Raw genomic sequence first — 20,504 nt, 5'->3', positions numbered from 1 at the left:
GAATAAAAGTATCAAATTGTTGTTACTCAATATTCATTTCCTTTATCATCTAGAGCTAATTTTTTATAACTAGAACCATAAGAATATGACTCCCCATTGTTTCCTATTTAAATAAATCTGGATATTTATGGGGTTTTTTTTTTCCAAATAACTTTCTACTCTCAATAATGAAATTTAGTGAGGCATGTTTTAGGTAATTATATATATATTTTAAAAATTATTTTAGTTTATTTTTCATTTACATAATTATAAGGTTTTTGTGAATAGCGAATGTGTAAATGATACAATAACTTAAATCTTTATAATCTACCATCTAAAAATTAAAGGTTAAATTATAAAATTTGGTCCCTAAAATTTTAAGAGCCTATTGTATATAGAATCTAAATTAGTAAAAATTTTAGTTATATTTTTGGACTTTCAATTTTGTGTTTAATATATCTTTTTTTAGTACAACATGTAGGAGTGGAGGATCGAACTCATAACCTTTTAGTTGGAGATATATGTCAATTGCTGTTGAGTTTTGCTCGCTTTGCATCTTCCTATTAAAAACTTATGTTTAACACTTTGACATGTTGATGATTATATTTAATTAGGAATTATGTGAGATGAACTAAACTTGGGACACAGGTGGAATAAGGTAAATATTTGGCTCCTTATCAATGAGAACTAATATTGTCTTCACTATCATTAAATATTTGACAACTAATTAAGAAAGAAAAATACAAAAAATAGGGACTTTTTTTTTTAAGAATAATGAGTCTGTAAATTTTTCAATGATGGTAAGGACAAGATTTGACCTTCATCCTTGTGGAATCAAATATTTTCCAAAGACTAATAGGGATTGGGTTAGGGTTTAATATCAAAACCTAGATTTTCAATTTGGCAGGTGCTTCCATAATTAAATAGCTCCATCTACCAATCCTTTAAATTGCCATGTTACATCACATAATATTTAATAATATATATATATAGTTAGCATGTCACATAATCATTATAAATGGACAGAGACTATTTATTAAACATAAATTTCAATATTTAGAGATATCCTTAAAAACTTTATTTTTTTTTAATAGTTAAGAGGAAACTAAAATAGACCTAACTAACAGTTAAAAGTTTATAGACCAAACTTATAATTTAATCACAGACAACCTTAAAGAAAATAGCTATTAAACACAATGAAAGTTCAGTAGCTTAATTTATACCTCAAAACATTTTAATAATGTCCATATTCAAATGTATAATACAAGCAGAAAATATAAGATTAGTTTATACACTTCATTCTCATTTTCAAATGTTTTGATCCCTATGCCTTTGATGGGATCAAAAGCAAACATTGGAATATTTATAAGAGATAACTCAAACAAAGAAACAAAGCTCCCCCTAATTAATTAATTAATTACTTACACATTACTTACACATATAGTAATTATAATAATAATAGTAATAGTAAGTTCATGATATATACTTTCTTTTGTAAATCAATTATCATATCGAGATCCTTATATAACACCGCTCTTTATGTGGAAAAGTTATTAATGTGGCGGCCTTCTAATAACCGTTAGACACTACCAGTCACAGTGTTCCAGCCTCCTTCAATAACTTCTCTATTATGTCTGTCCTTTTTCTACTCAATCGTCGTTGTCCTGCTCGACCTCAGAGGCAGGCTCGTCATCCTCATCGGCACCAGCACCATACGCAGCGTGGTGGTTGCCAAAGGCCTTGACGTGGTCCTTGAGGGAGCGCTTGTGCTTGAAGTCGGAGCCACAGACGCAATACCAAAGCTTGCCACAGTTCTTCTCATGGGTTCGCCAGTCGCCGCGGACAGCGAAGGCCTTGCCACACTTTCGGCAGGTGAAGGGCTTCAGGCCGTGCTTGCGCTTGTAGTGAGTCTGGAGGGTTCGAAAGTCCTTGAGCGGCTTGGCTCGTGGGTGGTCTATGTTGTTGCGACACCCTGGCGCGCAGCAGTAGCACGGCAGCCGCAGCATCCCCGTTGGCTGAGTCCCCCTCAGCGACTCTGGCCCCTTCCTGTACTGTGAGCCATGCCCCCACATATGCATCTGCCCAACAGCAACAAAAAAAAACACCAACATTTGTTTATCTCGGGTTTCTTTCGTTGTGATTGAGTGACTGGTAAAGATCGAGATAACTTAGAATCACGGCAACAAAATCATTTTCATAGTGACTCCTAGTTGCTTGCTATATTGAATGACGATACAAAAATTGTCATTCGTACAATCAAAACGATAAAAGGAGAGACATAAAGTTTGTGATTTTTGAACCAAAAAACCACAAAAACAAAGAAAAAGAAAATTGTAAATAATAAAAAAATGACCAAGCTATTATCTTCGGTTAATCTTGAAGTACTCATGGAAGATTAAATTTACTCTAACCTCTCATCAACTTAAGTTTTTGGTTCGAAACGAACGATCAATTATAAAATGAAAAGTTTTTTCTTCCTGCCACAACAGTAAAATTTAAAAATGGTTTATAAAATCCAATAGTAATATCAAAGTGGTCAACAAATGCTGCAGAAGAATTTAGCATATCATGTGTAAAACCTAGAGATTATCCTAGCTAATACTATTAAACACATGCAGAAAAGTTTCAATAATTTGTTTATGAACAAAATACATATTTCTCATCTATAACATCATGAACCAGAAAGTAGAGAAATGTATGAACCAAAACTATATATTATATTATTATTCATTGGATTATTCAAAATATAACACAGTGGGAGTTTGAAGCACAAACTCCAATGAACTGATTAAAAGACACAAAGAACATAGCCTGTGATAAATGTTCATTCACACATAAAGGAAAGTACCACTCTCTCCTCAGTTTTGCATCAGAAAAACGGAGAGAGAGAGAGATCTAGAGAGAGAAAAACATTCAAAATCCCACAAAAACATTACCATGCAAAGGAAGAAGCAATCAAATTTAATTAAAAAAAAAAGGACATCTAAAGTGAAGATTCATATCAGGCAGGAAAGTGATCACCTTGAAAGAATACAACCACATTTCTTTGAAATATTTATATGTTTTTACAGTACATAATTCAATTTTATATATATATATATATATATATATATATATTTTGCTATCAGCGTCATAATCTTATGTAGTCTCTGCCACAAGAAAACTGACCTAATTTTGTTAAATTAACATCAATCTTTTAGGGAAATTGAATTAAGTTATTGATTTTATAAGATTTGGTTAAAATACTGAGACCAAAATAGAAAGTTTAGAATTATAAGACAAAAACTGACGTAATTAATCAGACAGAACAACACCCAAAATAATGGAAATATGAGATGAAGCAAATCTCAAACAAATAAGATGAATTTTTGCTAACCGGGTATTTTCCAATTAAGAGAGATAATTAATGAAATTAAGAAGAAGAAGAGAGAGATTAGAGAAGGATTAGAATTTCACCTGCATATTATTGTATCTATTGAAGGTTTTGAAGCAAACAGGGCAAGAGAATTGAGTAGGACCAATGAGGATTTGGGAAGGAGTAGGGATCCAGTACTGCCCCTTTATTAGGGTTTTTGTGGACTGCCCACAGTCATGATTGTTACCATGATCTACATCACCATGATCAATCTCCGACGACGAACCCGACATCACCGTCGCCATCTCCGCCGCGCTAGGGCTCGGTAGCCCTATGTGCAACGCGATCGTGACCGACCCGTCGCACCCCCTGCCGCCGCCCCCGTCGTCCTCTTCCTCTTTCTGCTCTTGCTCTGGTGGGGATATCAGGCCCCCGAGAAGCGGCAAGGCCTCCCGAAGCGGCGGAGAGGAAGGCGGGGGCGGGGTCGGATAGGAATACGAGTAATGATTATGAGGAGACATGTTCCGCTGCGGGGAGAAGGAGGGAGGAAGGGGTGGGAAATGGTGGCGGAGGGAGTTGAATTTTAGAACATTGGGGAATGAGTTGGGGAATGAGTTGGGACATGGGTCAGCCATGGGAGTGGGAAATTGAAGAAGAAGATGATAGATTTCTTTAGGAGAGAGAATTGTTGAAGAAAGGAGAGGAGAGAGAATGCACCATACATACATACAAGACCAAAAGGGGAGTACTAATTGGGTTAACTTTTGTTTTTGTTTTTTGTTTTTGGGGTTTTTTTTAATTAAAAAAAATAAATTAAGTTAACTTACTTGCAACTCAACTTGTTTTTATAGGGCAATGGTCTAATCTTAACATTTAATATTCTTTATAAATGGCCATCATAATTCAAGAATCATCCCATAAAAGAATATATAATAACATTTAAAAGAAATTTAAATCAGTAGCTTCATTTTTTTGAAAAAAAAATATATATTTAGAAGCATACATATTTTTATAAATATTTACCAATAATATCAAATTATAATTTTAGAAATCACTCAGTTAATATTTGCTTAAATACTGATCAATTATAATCCAATTATTAATCACAAGTTAACCTAAATTTCGACTATAATTATAATATATAGATTAGCCTTAACATTATTTAGTTTATAGAGGAGTTGGATCTATAAACTGAAGATTTACTTTGCGAAAAGTTATATCAGAGGTCAAAAAAAAAAGTTACTATCATTAATTATTATAATATTTACTAATTTAGGTATATTTTTACCTTTTACCATGATTATATCTTTTTAGATTTTGTAACATTTTATATGTTAAATTTGTAGCCGTTATATATAAAATATTATATGCATGGAATTACCTTTTTCTATAGACAATAGCATAAGGTTAAAAATACAGTTATTGGCAGTTTATATCCTAATGATGATACTCCCAGTATATCATTGACTATCCCTATTTTCTGTCTGTAAAAATTTAAAAATAAAATTAAAATAAATGGCTATCCCTATTTTTGGACTTTATTTGACTCAAGTAATGATTAATAGCGATAAAAATAAAATCAAAATTGACGTTTTTATTTTTATTATTTATTTTTTGGTAGTAGGAATGTTTTTATATAAAATGATTTCAAAAATTCATTTATTTAATATATTAATGTAACCTCACCCGCGCGGAAGATTTGAACTAGGATTTGAAATTTGGATTCAATATCTAGTAGTCATTTCCTTGCATCCCTGCGACCATGTTACACCTTCGACATGCTTAAATTAAAAAGAAGTATAAGTCGTTATACTATCAGTTCTTTTAAGCATTTCTTAATCGTATTGGTATGATTATTTCAGGATCCATTTTATTCCGATATGGTTTGTAATTCATTTATGTATCATTAGTCTACTTTGAGTGTCCCAATTGAGGTATGAAATGAATAGTTTGATTTCATTTTTATATTTTAATGGACAAAAAAAATGTTTGTGGTATATAAAATTAGTAATTTTCCTCGGGTTTACCCTCTAAATTTTGTAGGAGTTAATTAAATTTTTAGCTCTACCCTATGTTTGGTAGGTTTGTTTTTCAAATTATCCAAAATAATTAATTATTTTAAAAAATAATAAAACGTTGTTTTCTTTGTTTTTTCAAATTTTGAAAACATGGGATACATTTCATTTACTCTCGATTTTTGGTGTCATGGATGGGAAATAAATTTTCTCTTCCGATCTTCTTAAAAAATTATAGTTTAAAATAGTAGACCATATAAATAAGATTTTTTTCATATAAATGTATAATTGAAACATATTTATTGATATTTGATCAATTATTTAAACTCATCATCAAACAAAACTTCGCAAATTTTGAATTCAAATTTAAAAGTTTTCAATAACCAATCTCAAATCTGTTTCTAAATTTTGTAAAAATAAATAATTTAGTTTGGATTAAAAAATAAGAACCTTATTTATGTATTTCGAAAATTATCAACCTTTTATTTATATATATTCATAATTTAAAAATGACAATAATCACTTGATAGTTCAAAATAATAATAATAATAATAATAAATAACCATCAACTTCTAAGGAAGATTATAAAAAAGCAAGGACTGTAATCCATAAATTGATTAACAATTTTTAGTCATTGAACTTGAAATAATATTTTCATTGTTAACGTTATTGTAGTTATACTGATATTTCTAATGATTAATATTATAGTTTTAGTTTTTTTTTTAATTTAAAAGTTTAGAGATGTAATTACTAAAATTTTATTTTTTAACCGATTGAGAGTTTAATTGTAACAATTCTTGTACTCTAATAGATATTGATGGTATATTTTTCAAGTTATCACTAATAAAGATGTAATAATAGTGCTTAATTAAGTGCAACAATTTTCTAAATTCCGAGGACAAATTACTTAAATTAAAAGTTCAAATGGTGTAAATTGTACAACATCGAAGGGTAATTTTGTATTTTTGAAATAATTAATGATCAATCTTGAACAAATATTTAAATATTATCAATAATAATACATAGATAAAATGATCACAAAGTATACATGTGGAAATCCTGGCTATAAAATTGAAAACAAACAACCAAAAAGCATAATTGAACATAACTTTTTCATTCAAAATTTCCTCAATAATTTGAAGTAAAATCACTAAAACTACTCATTATGCACTTTAAAGAGAAAAAGAGATAATACTTTTTAATTTTTTTTTTAAATTTCAATAAAAATATCGATAAAATATCATTGTCAATTGATAATGGTATAAATATTTCAAGCCTATTATTGTTCTTTTAAAAATAATCCTTATTATTAATATTTAGATTTTTTTTCGTCTTTAAATCAATATTTTTAGAATATAACAAAAATATCAAATTAATCCATTATATTTGAGAAGTCGAATCCATAGATCTATCAAAATATCGATGGAAGTATCAGTATATCTATCGGATATATAATAGAGAAAAGCATAGAGAAAACGTTCTAAACATTTGTACCAATTATATGAGGTGGAGAATGTGATTTGTGGCGGTGTTTGGCAGGCATGTATTCCTTTCCCTCGAGGCACCAGTTTTGATCTATCATATCTCTAAATTATTGTAAGGAAAAAAAAAGTTAGGTGCCAAACAATTATTTATGGTCGGTTTGTTAAGTATTTTTTATTTTTTATTTTAGAAATCTAGATTATAAATACTACTTTCACCTATATATTTTTTGTCATCAAGACTGTTCTAAAATCAAAGCTTGGCAAGTTTTGAAAACAACGAGGAAAAAGAGTAATTTTTAAAAACTTGTTTTTATTTGAAATTTATCTTAGATGGTGAAAAACAATACCAAAGAAAATTATGGAAAAAAAACGTAATTTCTAAAAATATAAAATTATGGTTATAGATAAAGTCTTAAGATACTAATTCTATATTTTACCAAGTATATAAATGGATGAATAATGCAAAAATATAAATAGTGAAAGGAAAACTTAAACATGAGAGGTTAAATATAGGTGGAAAAAATGATAAGTTACTTGAACTACTTTCTAATTTAATCACGTTTTAAAACTAATATTTTTTCTTTAAATGCCTTTTATAAAAATAACGTTAACTGAAATACCCGAGTGTTTAATTACACATTCTTATAAAACTGATTTTAATCACTCGCCAGTTTGTTTGCTGGCTCAATATCTAGAAGTGACTCTACAAATACTAAATTACCAAAAATGATTTTCGTTCAATAACTCTAGAATCACTCCTTTAAAAATGATTACAAATCAATTTGATTATTTCAAAAGATGATATACATATCGGTTACCGGACACTCTAGATTTAAAAAACGTTTTCTTTTGACCCTCCAGAATCACTTAGAAAATTAATCATCACACTATAAACCTAACATAGGCTTCCTAGCTAGGCCTTTTTACCAAGGCACTCCCCAATTAATGTTGCCAATCACAACTTTGAAAAAGTCACTAAGTCTCTTTGCTTTAGCTTTGGGCTTAAGAAACATCCCTAAGCTAGCTTTATATGAAGCACAAATATATATCACAAACAGTGTGGAAAATCCTTTGCAAAAAAAAAAAACAAAAACAAAAAAATTTGAAATGACAATGTTATTAAAACTAAGGTCTTTGTTTTTTATTTTATTTTATGGTTTAAAAATTAAGCTTCTAAATATAAAAAAAAAAGTAGTTTTTAAAAATTTATGATTTGTTTTTTATTTAAATTTGACTTAGAATTCAAATTTATTTTTAAGATCATAAAACTTAGAGTTTTACTAGAAGCTTCAAGGGGAAAAATAATAGTTAAGTTGAGAGGTGTATTGGGATTTATTGATCTATATCCTTATAATCTTGTTATAGAAATTTTGAACATAAATAAGATGACTACTTCTTATCTTTAATCTATATCTAAATTATTAAATGCTCATGTGAGTTATTGGACGCAATCTTCAACTTGTATATACGAGAGGGATCTAATTTAGGGATGTAAAAATTAAAAAAATTATAATATAGAGATAAAGTTGGGGACAATCCGTCTGGATAAATAGTCTATTTTGTAGATGTCACAAAATGATCTCTTATGTATATTTGGATCGTTTGTGTGGTACATATGAGTAGAAGTAATTATATGTAGTATGTGTCGGGATTGGTGGAGGCAAATCGACGTCGGAACGAGTCAAGATTAGGTCGGGATGAGTCGGATGAAGAAGGATGAAAAACAGATGAAGAAACAAGCTACAGGGTCAAGTTGGTCAAGGAGCGTCGTGGCGCTAGGGATAGCGCCACAGCGCTCTCTAGATGTGTGTGGATGCTCTTTTGCGTCCGTAGTGCCATGCCACTGTGCCTATGATATAAATTCGTAGTTCTATGCGTTTTTAGGTTATCTTTTGTGTTGTTGCACATTGGGTGGCGGCCAGAACATGTAGGTGCACGAAAATTAGAGGCTGAGGGCTGTGTATTGGTAGAGATGCAGAGGCAAGATCCCGGAGTTGTTCGACAACCAATTCTCGTCGGTATTTGGTGAGGTTTTTCATTATTTGTTCCCTAAGATCGTATTGTTGTAGTTCCTAGAAGCTAGATGACTTTTGTTGAGACCTCTAGATTTGAGAGAAAGAGTTATTTACCCATTGTATTCATCCCAAAATCTAGTAGAACTCGTTGTCACAGGAGACTAAACGTAGCCTATAGTTGAGTGAACCAATATAAATTATTTGTGTTGTTTACTGTGCTTTCCCTATATCTCTTATTATTGTGGTTGATTGTGTTTTTTCACCAATGAACTATGGAAAGGGAAAAGTTCTAGGTAAGTATTTTCCGAACAAGTATTCTCAAAACTGTGACGATGTGGCATGATAAGATGGGATGACAGACAAGGAATGAGTAGAGATGGGTGAACAGATTGTAGCGATCATCAGGTTGTTCTTGTCGATGAATGTAACAAGTCTCGTAGCGAGTTAGACAACGACGATGGGACTGATGAAGGCACTGACAGATAGATATGAAAAACTCTCTGCCAATAGTTAGATGTATCTCATTACAAGATACTTCAACATCCACATGGAGGATATGTCAGTGAACTCCCACGTTAATGTAGTCACTCAATTGATAAACCAGTTGGAGTCGATGGAGATCACCTTTTCAGATGAGGTGAAGGCTATAAAACTGTTGTCTTCTTTGCCTGAGAGTTGGGAAACGATAAAGATGGTGGTGCTGAATTCGTTGGGGGACAAGAGTCTGAAATCTTCAGATATCTGTGACGTTGCAATTGCTAAGGAGATTCGCAGAAAAGGAAGTGGAAAGAAATCCGCATACACTTCTGGGGAGAACTCTATGGAGACAGCATTGATAGCCTAGAGTAAGGGCAAAGGGAAGATGAACTATAAGGGAAAACATCCATATAGCAGCCAGAGAAGTGGGAGCAGCAGTGGAGATGTGGAATGTTTTTACTGCCACAAGAGTAATGCGTTTTGTCTCCAAGTGGGAGATTGTTGGGATTGGTAGAGTCAAAATGAGTCAAGATCACGTCAGGATGAAGAATGATGAAAAATAGATGAAGAAGTGGGATGCAGGGCCAAGTTGGCTGAGGAAGCAGTGCCGCGGCGCTCTCTCCAGATGCACGCAGACGCTCTTTTGTGTTTGTAGCACCATGACACTGTACCGATGATATAAATTCGTAGTTTTGTGCGTTTTTAGGTTATCATTTATGTTGTTGCACATTGGTGGTGGCCATAATGTGTGTAGGTCCATGAAAATCAAAGGCTGAGGGCAATGTATTGGCAGATATAAAAAGGCAAGATCTTGGGGTTGTAGCATTGTCGGCAACCATTTTCATAGATATTTGGTGAGGTTTTTTATTCTTGTTTCTTAGGATTGTATTGTTGTAGTTCTTAGAAGCTAAGTGGTTTTTGTTGAGGCCTCTAGATTTGAAAGATAGAGTTTTTTTTTCATTGTATTCATCCCAAAATTATAGTAGAACCTATTGTTGCCAGGTTGGGTAAACCATTATAAATTCTCTATGTTGTTTACTGCGCACTTTCCTATATCTCTTACTATTGTGGTTGATTGTGTTTTTTCACTGTCGAACTTTAGTAGGAGAAAGTTGTAATTTTTCCAACAGTATGATCGTTGATAAGAATTTAGGGTTCATCTTGAAAATATTTAATTTCTATACAATTTATAAATCAAAATAATTGGATTAACATTTAATTTATTTAGATTCGAAAACGTACTCTTTTTTTTAATTCATGTGGATCCAACAAAGTTAGGGACTTCTAAAGATCTTCCTTACAATATCTTGATAGGAAAATCAAAAGAAAACAATGTTCTATCTTCTTCCAACTTTAATTTTATGCCTAAATTTGAAATCAAAAATCTCTACAGATGCATTCAATCAGTTGTTGTAGGGTGGAAATCGAATGGAATTGAAATATGCCCAGTACTAAACCCTTAACAATTGTCCTGCTCCTCCCAACTTCTATCATGTAAGACCGTGGCTACAAGCGACTGCATAGTATTCTCGTGTTGCTTGATTTAAATTCTCAAACAATAACAAAATGGGGATTGGATGAAACTCGTGTAAGAATATTTAAGAGAACTGAGATAGTGATTGCTATGAAATTTATTAACGAATTGCTATGGTGTCATGTACGTAGCCACTACTCAGGATTTCCTTTTTGTTTTTATTCTTTTATTTTTTATAAAAAAAAAAGTGTGTTGGGGACTCTTTTAAACTATGCCATTAAGAAAGGAAGAAAACTAAATAAATAGAAAAAGACACTTTGATTATAATCACTTTGGTAAAAAGTAGTTAATGATTAGTCATTTCAATTTTAGATTTTACACTACTTTTCAGTGGGGAGTACTTGGGTCATTGACGGTGAAGATTAAATTTTGTTCTCGCCATCATTGAAAAAGTGATAACTCATTATCTTTTTAAATTTTGTTTCGTTAACATATCTCACTCTTAAGTTGTCAAATTTATTTATTACTTTTTTAAACGGTCATGAAAACTGAACAAAATTTGAGATTCCATGACACTTCAGCAAAAAAATACGCCCATCATTATTTATGGGTTTTTCAACATGTATGACATTAAAGGCAAACAATTTGGGGTTTCCCTGAATACTTTAAAAAAGCGTCACAAATAGTTATGAGCACATTTTTCATGGGAAAAACAGAGATTTACACATGTTTCATGGTGTTAAATGACACTGTTCACACGAGATTTAATCTCTAGTCTTTATCCTCTGATTCTTTCTCTCGAACTTGATGTGAAGATTGAGATGTTTGTTCTTGAATTTAGATTGAAGTTCTATGTTCTTCAAGTCTTCAAAGTCTTTACGTTGGTTTTTGAATCTTCAAATCTTAAAAAATGTATTCAATTTGGTGTGAATTCTCTCGATTGAAAATTAGGAAAACCCTTCTATTTATAGAGGTTTCCACAAATTTAGTGAGTTTTGGACTTGGTTATTTTGGATCTAACCCATTTCTTTTTAAATGGATCTAGACTTATTTAAATTTAAATATCAAGCAACCATAATGGTCGGCCAAAGTACCGTTCAATAGATTTGTGAACTAAATTAATTTCAAACCCAGTTTTGGATAACCCAATTCAACCAATTATATCTAATCCAAAGGGCCCAATTAAATGCGCTTGCATTATTTGGGAATTGTCATTTTTGTCTTTAATTTTAATTTAGGGATAATTTATAATCCCTAAATTCAATAAAATATAGTTTTGTCAATAAGAACGTGGCCATTTATGATTGACCCAAAATTTATGGCTTTACAAATACTCGATTTTTGTCTTTAATTCAAATTTGGGATGAATTTGAAATTTTGGAATTTATCCAACTTTAAATTGAACATTTGATAGTGAGTCAACATAAAAGACCTCTTCATTGGACAAGTCTTCGCACAATTTTCAATCTGATGGGATCGGATGATTTACTAAGAATTCTACCAATACTTGTCCTTTCATTGCCTTTTAAACAATATTGTACTGCGGAAGTAAAATTGCCCATTTTGCCAGACGTCTAGAAATAATCAGCCTAGACAAAACATATTTAATTGGATCAGCCTTAGCAACCAAGTTCACTGTCAAGACTTGCATATAGTACCTAAATTTATCGATGGCGAAGAAAAGTGAAAGACACATCTTCTCGATAGAATAATAGTTTAGCTCACCTCTGATCAAGGTTCTACAAAGGTAGTAAAGAGCTCATTCCTTCCTTTTTTTCTCCTTCTTGTTCCAACAATGCCTCGAGCGATCTTTCTTGAGCAATGATATACAGTATCAATGGCTTTCCTACTATAGGTGCACCTAAGACAGATAAATTAAGCAAATATTCCTTTATGCTTTCAGAAGCATTTTCACATGTTTGATCACGCTCGAAACTTGCATCCTTTCTCATCAATCTCTGGAAAGGTTGGCATCGACCAGCTAGGTTGGAGATAAATCTCTTGATGTAGGCCAGACAACCTTGGAGACTTCTCAATTCATGCAACTTCGTGGGTCTAGGCATTTTTTGGATGGTGTCAATTTTTTACTGATCAATTTCAATTCCCCAATGTCTAACAATGAAACCAAAAAAACTTTCTTACATGATGCCGAATGCACACTTGAGAGAGCTCATCCATAATTTACACTTCCTCAAGCGATCAAAGACTACTTTTAGGTCCACTAGGTGATCTTATCGCTCCTTAGACTTAACCACGAGATCGTCGACATAGCATTAGAAACATGTCGTCAAAGACCTTTTGCATAGCACGCTAGTAAGTAACACCAGCATTTTTCAATCCGAAGGGCATTACCTTGTAATAATATATCCCTTTCGAAGTTCGAAATGATGATATTTCTTTGTCTTTGAGTGCCATCTAAATTTGGTTGTATCCCGGGATGAATCCTTCATCCATGAAAGATAAGGATTCATCCCCAGTGGTAGCATCAACCATAATTTTGGTGATGAGTAGTGGAAAATCATTTTTGGGACATGCATTTTCTAGGTCACAAAAGTCAACACAAACACGAAATTGATTGTTCTTTCTAACGGGAACGATGTTAGCTATCCATGTTGGATATTTCACTTTGCGGATTAAGCCTGCCTCTATCAATTTGTTAACTTCAACTTCGATTTGAGGTATAAGTTCCAATCGAAATCGTCATTGGGTTTATTTCACTGGCCAATATCCTTGGATTGCAACTTTTAGATCAAGTCATGACATCTCTTTATATGATTAAGCAAAAATATCTTTGTATGTGGTGAGTAGGTTCATATATTCACAATCTTCATCACGAGTAAGTGACACATTTATGAAGGTTGGAAGCAGATCTTCTACTGTGCCAAGATTTACTTCCTTAAGTTCGTCAAACTGTTGGTTGGTTGTCATCTTCTACTAATTATGACGCTTCCTCAACATCTTCTTTAGATGTTTCGGTGTCTAACACCTCTTCAACAGAAACATGACAATATGTGGCCTTATCTTCTTCGTATTCTTCAGCCTCCTCCTTTGGTTTAGTGAGGATGATAGTATGTCGATTTACCTTTAAGGAGTTGTTCCTACTTACAAAAATACGGTTCTTCTTCTCATTTGTGAGGGAACGACACTACAAATCTCTTTATCTTCTTTTGTCTCACGAAGTTGCCTCTTTTTTTAAGTTACAATCGTCCCTTCATGTTCCAGGTGATAAAAAACTGAGGGCCAGTGTAATATTTAGCCTCCAAAAACTTATGGCCATGTAGAAGGAAGAGTTGGGCGTGAATTTCTTTATTCCCTTTTAGCCATGTTTAGCCTTTGAAAGGCTGAAGGGCGCGTGAAACTAGAAGCTGGATATGAAACTTCTTCTTTTGCAGTCATGTACTTAACCTTCCAAAGATCAAGGAGCGTGCGACTGACAATCTTATGTGATTTAAGGCAGAAACCCTCTGATTGGCACTATCTTGGTTTTCTTCATGGTCGTCAGCTTCTTTTATTGTAATACGGTTCGTGTCTACTACCTTTGCTTTCCCTTTCCGTATAATGCGAATTAGCCTTGGTGATTTGTACACAAGTCCTGCTCTTAAGGTAGGTATGACATTAACTTCCTTTTACAACTTCTTCTGCGTTGAATAAAGTTCAGGTCTTTCATCACATCAAAGATCTTTAGGCTTTTGAACTTAGTATGAGTTGTAAAATCATAGCTTACTTTTGTCAAAAGTTTATATGCCTTAGAGTCTAATTTATCATTCGTTCATTTCTCGAGTAAGACCATCTTTATCTGGCTATCCTCGGACTTTTTAGCCTCTTGCTTTGTTATTTTTGTAAGAGACGTCGTGAAATTCTCCTTCAAATTTCCACATCACTAACCTTCAGGATTCCTAAACATTCTGTGAATGGTGATTCACCGTTCATGCACTGAGATAAAGGGACATAACGAATGATAGGAGTATTTGGCACTTTCTTATCCTTTGAATCCCATAACTTCGTGGTATTGGTAGATGCCTCATTCTTTTGGACATCAAAAGTGTTTACTTCTTCAATCAATCTTTTGGTTGGATCTTCATGCAACTTGGGTTTATCACAGCTCTTGATTAAGGGGATTTCCGTCAGCATAGTTTTCCCTATAACATTAGTCTTCATATAGAATTTCGCATTTGCAAAATGAGACTCAGCCTCCGAGAATAAGTTGGTATCAGCTTCAACTTTCTTGATGCCATCTTGATAGAATTTGAAACATTGGTGCAACGTAGAAGTTATCACTCCATTTTCATGAATCCAAGGGGGCCCTAGTAGTAGCTTGTAGGTCGTCCTAGAATTTATGTTGTGGAATAAAGTGTTAGCCTTTAAGTCCCCAATGCTAAGTTCGAGACGAATCATGCCAATTCCTCACTGGCAGCCTTAATTGAAACCTTGAATTACCAACTTACTACTCGATAACTCATCCATTGAAATGCCTAATTGCTTCATGGTTGACTTCGGCATTATGTTAACAGTTGAGCCATCATCAATAAGAATTCGACCAATCTTCTGTTCTCGAATATACCAAGAGAGACAAACAAAGGCCTATTATGAGGTTTTGACCCTAGCAGCAAGTCTTCGTCTGTGAAGCTAATAGACGTCCAACATGAAGAACATGTGTTTGCTTGAGGGACTAGGATGTTAGAAACATCAAGACCTTTCAACACCTCGATAAGAGCATTTTTGGCCTCTCAAGGGAGCGACAATAAATCGTCTACGTTAAAAGATGGCAAATCTTCCAACTCTGTCATTATTTCTAGTGAACTTGTAGAAGCATTGTCGTTGTCAGTTACTATGATAGTGTGACAGGTGATAGTTCCAGATATGTCTTTCGGTCTCTCATCAAGGAGGAGGTTGGTTGGTCCCTTAAAGTTATCATTCGTTGCAGTTGAGCAATATCTTCATTTTCTTCCACGACGAGTTTAGGTCTCCTTGGACTCTTTTTTACCTTCTTCTGCTCGGTTTTGCTTCTTTTTCTACGGTCTCGAAACAGGCAAGACTTTTTTTTAACGAAATTTTATTTTCGCTTCTTTCGACGAGTTACAAAAATTCATTCTCCTTCTTCATCCTCTGTAAGTTCGTCTTTTTCTTGAGAGTTTTTCCTATGAGTCTTATGCCAAAACGAAATGGATATAGGCTCAAGGGTCCCAAAATGGACCATTCTTGGTCATGAAATGAGATTGTGGACAACTAGCCGCTGAACTGGTATTATCGTTGCGTGATTTGTTTGGGCCACTTCATCAAAATCTAACTTAATCTTCTTTTCTCGAGCTAACTTCAAAATTCGTTCTTTCAAAACAAAGCATTTTTTCATTGGATGACTAACGACTTGATGTTGTCTCAGTAGGTGGGATCATTTGTTTTCCCCATCTGTTCAAATGTCCTTTTTCCAGTAGTTGTTCTCACATATCTGCAAGGTCAGTTTCTGGAAAAAGATAGACCTTTTTCTTGTCTCTCTTCTAGAGATAGGCGACATTTTACGCTTCCATCTTGTCGCTTTTCTATCTTCCTTTCTTTTTCTTTTCCTTTCAAAAAAAAAATTGAGAGCGATCATGTTAACAACCATAGATGCATTCTTAGCACCCTTGAAAATTTTCTTTGTGTTCTTCATTTCCTTCTTTTCTTTCTTCACATTTGAGACTAGATGCTCTTTATTACCTCTAGAGATACTTATCTCCATGTCATGAGCACATACAAGGTTTTTATCCCTCTAAGGATGTAAAGAAGTCCTCAGTGCATGCCTTGGGTGCACATTTCTACCACAGATAGTTCAGTGAGTTTATCCTTACAATTAAGACTTAGGCTCTCCAACGGTTGATATATTCGACAACCAATTCACCTTTTTTTGTTTGTAGTTAGTGAGATCCATGCTGATGGTTCTCCTCGTACTGTAGAAGAGATTTAAGAATTCTCTTTCAAGCTATTCTCAGATCTCAATCGTTTTAGGCTTTAGATCAGTATTAAAGGTTATCCTTAATAACAACCCCATTTGATCTTCATCTATTTTAGTTTTTTTTTTTTACAACAATTGGAGGAGAGTCGCTTGAAGCAGAAGTGTTTTTTACAGAAACTTGAGTCTTGAAACATGTATGAGAGATAGAGATGATCCCATTGAGCGTGCCAATTTATTCATATATGTAGTGGATTCAATCTCTAGTCTATATCTTATAATTCTTTCTCTCGAATTGATTTCGGACCCAACTCAATTCTTTAAATGAATTTAGACTATAATGGTCTTGTGGTAATTTGGTTTTAGGTCAAAATATCATCCAATGGATTTGTGAACTAAATTGATTCGAAGTCCAATTTTGTATAATCCAATTCAACCAATAATTATCATTTTTGTCTTTTAATTTAGGGATAATTTATAATCCACAAAATTTAATAAAATTTAGTTTTGTCAATAATGTTGTGGTCATTTATGATTGACCCAAAATTTATGGTTTACGCAAACAATCTTTTGATCCTACGGCAAACAATCTATTAAAAAATGTCACTAAATAGTTTTGGGCGTATTTTTTTAGTGGGATTCTATGATTGGCTGCAACCATTTACTTTTGATCCACCTTTGAACTTGTGTCTTCAAATTATTTCCTGGGGAGGATTTGAATTTTGAATTTCTTGACGTTTACAAACTGTGTTGTACAATTTTTATGAACATTTGATAGGGATACGATTCGAGAACGTTATACAACTTTTGTATAACAGGAGTGGGCGTAGAATGATATAATAACTTAACAGCTTATTCAAAACTCTATAACAACTTAAAAGAATGATGTAATTCAAAATTTGTACCTTGAGGTTGAAATCTCACGATCCATTCAGTTACTGCACACACTCCTCTTTGTTTGAATAGCTTCCATGTCTCCACAGGGCCTAGAAACAGCTTATGTTCTTCAATGGTTTAAAGCAACAGCAACTTCTTTTTTCAGATTTTGCACAGATTGTTAGATGATCTCAAATTAGTAGATATCGGTTCTGAAACTACGACAAATCGGTTAGTAAACTCAATAGACTTCTACTTGAATTGGATGAAATCCATCCCTTCCTTACATTTACATTCAAAGAGAAATCAAAATAGAAGTGGGATCTCGTCCAAGAGCTTTAACAAAACCAGCTTTTAAAAAGGTGAGATAACTCACAAGACCATAGAACAACATTCCTCCTCAAGGAACTCAGAAACTACATTCAGAAAAGAGAGCCACTGCACCTGTCAAGAAATGATGTCAGTTTTACTAAGCTGAAGCATATTCGAGCAAACAGAAAAGTACAAATCTATTGGCAAATAAGAGAAGTTATTTTATTGATTACAACAAAACATATAATTACAGAAGGGAGCCCCTACCTTAATAAATAGGTTGGGGCTGTGGGAAATAGGAATTTACTAACTACTAACATCATTTACAGTGAATTTATTGGAGCTCATAAAAAATGAAACCCTGTTAAACGCACATTATTAAAGTAATAAATTCTACTTGCAAAAACGGTTCGAAGCACAAACGCCCATAAACGCCATATATATATCAAAAACACAGATCCAAGTACCAATCGGGAAAACATCCTATAAAGTTGTAAAGAAGAATTCTTCAGCATTTAGATATAAGATATGATTCGATTGCACATACTTCGTATAACATAATAACATCTCAGTTTGGGACTATGCATTAGAAATTACGACATCAAAGTATTATATAGCTCAGAATTTGTACCTTGTGGTCAAAAGCTCACACATTCGATTCATTTGTCGCACATACCACTGCTTGTGATGTAGAGTACTTTTATTGGTCAATTTGATTCAGAAAGTCGAAGGGCAAGTATTTTTTTGGAGATGTGAACGTTTGAGCGAGAGAGAGAGAGAGACAGAATGGGGGAGGAGAGCCGGGCTGAAAAAAGGTAAAGAGCCCGTCCCGTGCCATCTCCTCCCCCAACACCGAAAAAATGGAACTTTTATTGAAGAATTTTGACCTGCCAAGCAAGCGCACCTGTCATGGCAAAGGTCGACTATGTACATGACTGCACACCAGTATCTTTCGACTTTTCAAGTAAGCGCTTCAATCTACATTTATCATACTATGACCAAATACCGCAAAGGCATTCAATTCTTCACAATATAAAACCGCTCCTATATGTTGGTGGGCATGGACACCGAATCCTATGAGAAGCCAAATCATATAGGATCACCAGCAATGGTAAGAATGCAAATCTTGAACCCAAAGTTTAAGACATTCTCACATACTTCTTCAGAACTCTGCAAAATAATGTGAAACCCGCATACATGTTTCATACCCATCATTCACTCCTATCAATTTTGATGAAAGCCAGACCGACATGTGGAGATGCAAAGATCGAACGTCCCTTCTCTGTATCTGTATCAAGAATCGATTGAAATAAGCCTAGAAACCAAACGCGGATAATGGCTAAACCAAGATAAGTTAGAGAATGAAAAACGAACAAGAATCTGAAACAGAGAGTAAAGAATCCACGGCCGTACCGTATGTGATGCAAGACGCTCGCCAGTGATCCAAAGAAGATACACAAAAGAGGTCTAGAAGAATGCGGAATGGATCGGGCGAAATTCTCATGGTTCCGAACACCAGCGATTGTAAATACAATGTTGAACAACAATCAACTGACAAAATCATTCAAGAAACAAGATCTACATATAAAAAATCCCAAGAAACAAGAACTACATGTAGAAAAACCTCCTATACCATGGAGAAAACCCCTAATCCGCGAAACGAAATCTTGATTTGCCATACTCGAACTGTTGATCCCAAGTCCATAAGATGATCAAACGAAGAAGAGGATGAATTCGAGGCGCTTGCCAATTCTTGACGTCAACGCAATCCTTAGAAATTTGAACATTTGAATTTATTTAGAAGAATCAGTCGTTGGGTATACTTTAAATAGGGAAATCTTAAATTTAACTAAAGATTTACTATTAATTAAAATGAACGGCCAGATCTGGGAGGAAGGTAGTTTCCCGAGATCGTGGTCATTGATTCTCCGAATTTTACGAAGCCTTTTGAATTTAAATTGCTTGTAGAATATTGCAAACATTTCCATCTGTTATCTTAGATTATTTTATTAATTTGAAATTCGAGATTCTTTTTTTTTTTAATTCCTTTTTACAAAAATACATATATTTGTAAATTACTTTATACAAATACGTGTAAATATTTTTATAAATTAAACTATCCTTTTAAATTGCTCAAAACATACGGTACAGTGACCTATTAATAATGGTGTTTTTTTCTTTTTTGGTATAAAATTGAATTTGTTTTTTTTTTTACAAGTAAAATTGAATTTGTTACGCGGCATTTGAAGAAAAATTTCACAATATGTATTTTGGACAGAACCAATAAGTCATGAGTTTGAATCCCTAGTTAGTTCACTTATTCCATTTTCTAACCCATAATTTTGTCTATTAAATTTTAGGTTAAAATACTAGTTTGGTCCCTCTACTTTTATTATTGGTTCATTTTGGTCTCTATACTTTTAAAATGTTCGTTTTGGTCTCTGTACTTTCAACTTTGGTTTATTTTAATCTATGTTCTTTCAAAATGTTTATTTTGATCTCCATTTTTTTTATCACAATTTCAACACGACATTAAAATTAATATATTTCTTAAAATGTAAATATTAATTTATACTAAAGAGTTTCCGTTA

The 20,504-nt window shown here is 33.3% G+C and overlaps 1 protein-coding gene and 1 long non-coding RNA gene across 4 annotated transcripts; both read right to left on the bottom strand.

Moving 5' to 3' along the window:
- Nucleotides 1-1,363: 1,363 nt before the first annotated feature.
- Nucleotides 1,364-4,072, bottom strand: LOC111019571 (zinc finger protein WIP2). The gene is made up of 2 exons (XM_022295966.2): nucleotides 3,436-4,072; nucleotides 1,364-2,057 (listed from the first exon to the last, which is right to left on the bottom strand). Exons 1-2 carry the CDS (start codon nucleotides 4,060-4,062, stop codon nucleotides 1,629-1,631), a joined length of 1,056 nt encoding a protein of 351 aa, XP_022151658.2. The 5' UTR covers nucleotides 4,063-4,072; the 3' UTR covers nucleotides 1,364-1,628.
- Nucleotides 4,073-17,420: 13,348 nt separating this feature from the next.
- LOC148213248 (uncharacterized) lies at nucleotides 17,421-19,692 on the bottom strand. Of its 3 annotated transcripts, none has more exons than XR_015791505.1 (3): nucleotides 19,327-19,692; nucleotides 18,545-19,201; nucleotides 17,421-18,045 (listed from the first exon to the last, which is right to left on the bottom strand). It is a non-coding gene; the product is annotated as an uncharacterized LOC148213248 (long non-coding RNA). The 3 variants fall into 3 exon arrangements; XR_015791506.1 differs by lacking the exon at nucleotides 17,421-18,045 and having other exon boundaries at nucleotides 18,106-18,987; nucleotides 19,072-19,201; XR_015791507.1 differs by lacking the exon at nucleotides 17,421-18,045 and having other exon boundaries at nucleotides 18,106-19,201; nucleotides 19,327-19,464; nucleotides 19,547-19,692.
- Nucleotides 19,693-20,504: the final 812 nt, after the last annotated feature.

This window comes from Momordica charantia (assembly GCF_013281855.1).
Source record: "Momordica charantia cultivar OHB3-1 chromosome 1 unlocalized genomic scaffold, Mcharantia_2.0 BLBB01000001.1, whole genome shotgun sequence".
NCBI classification, from domain to species: Eukaryota; Viridiplantae; Streptophyta; class Magnoliopsida; order Cucurbitales; family Cucurbitaceae; genus Momordica; species Momordica charantia.
Note: the sequence above shows the minus strand (reverse complement) of the source record. Positions and strands in the feature narration are given on the sequence as shown.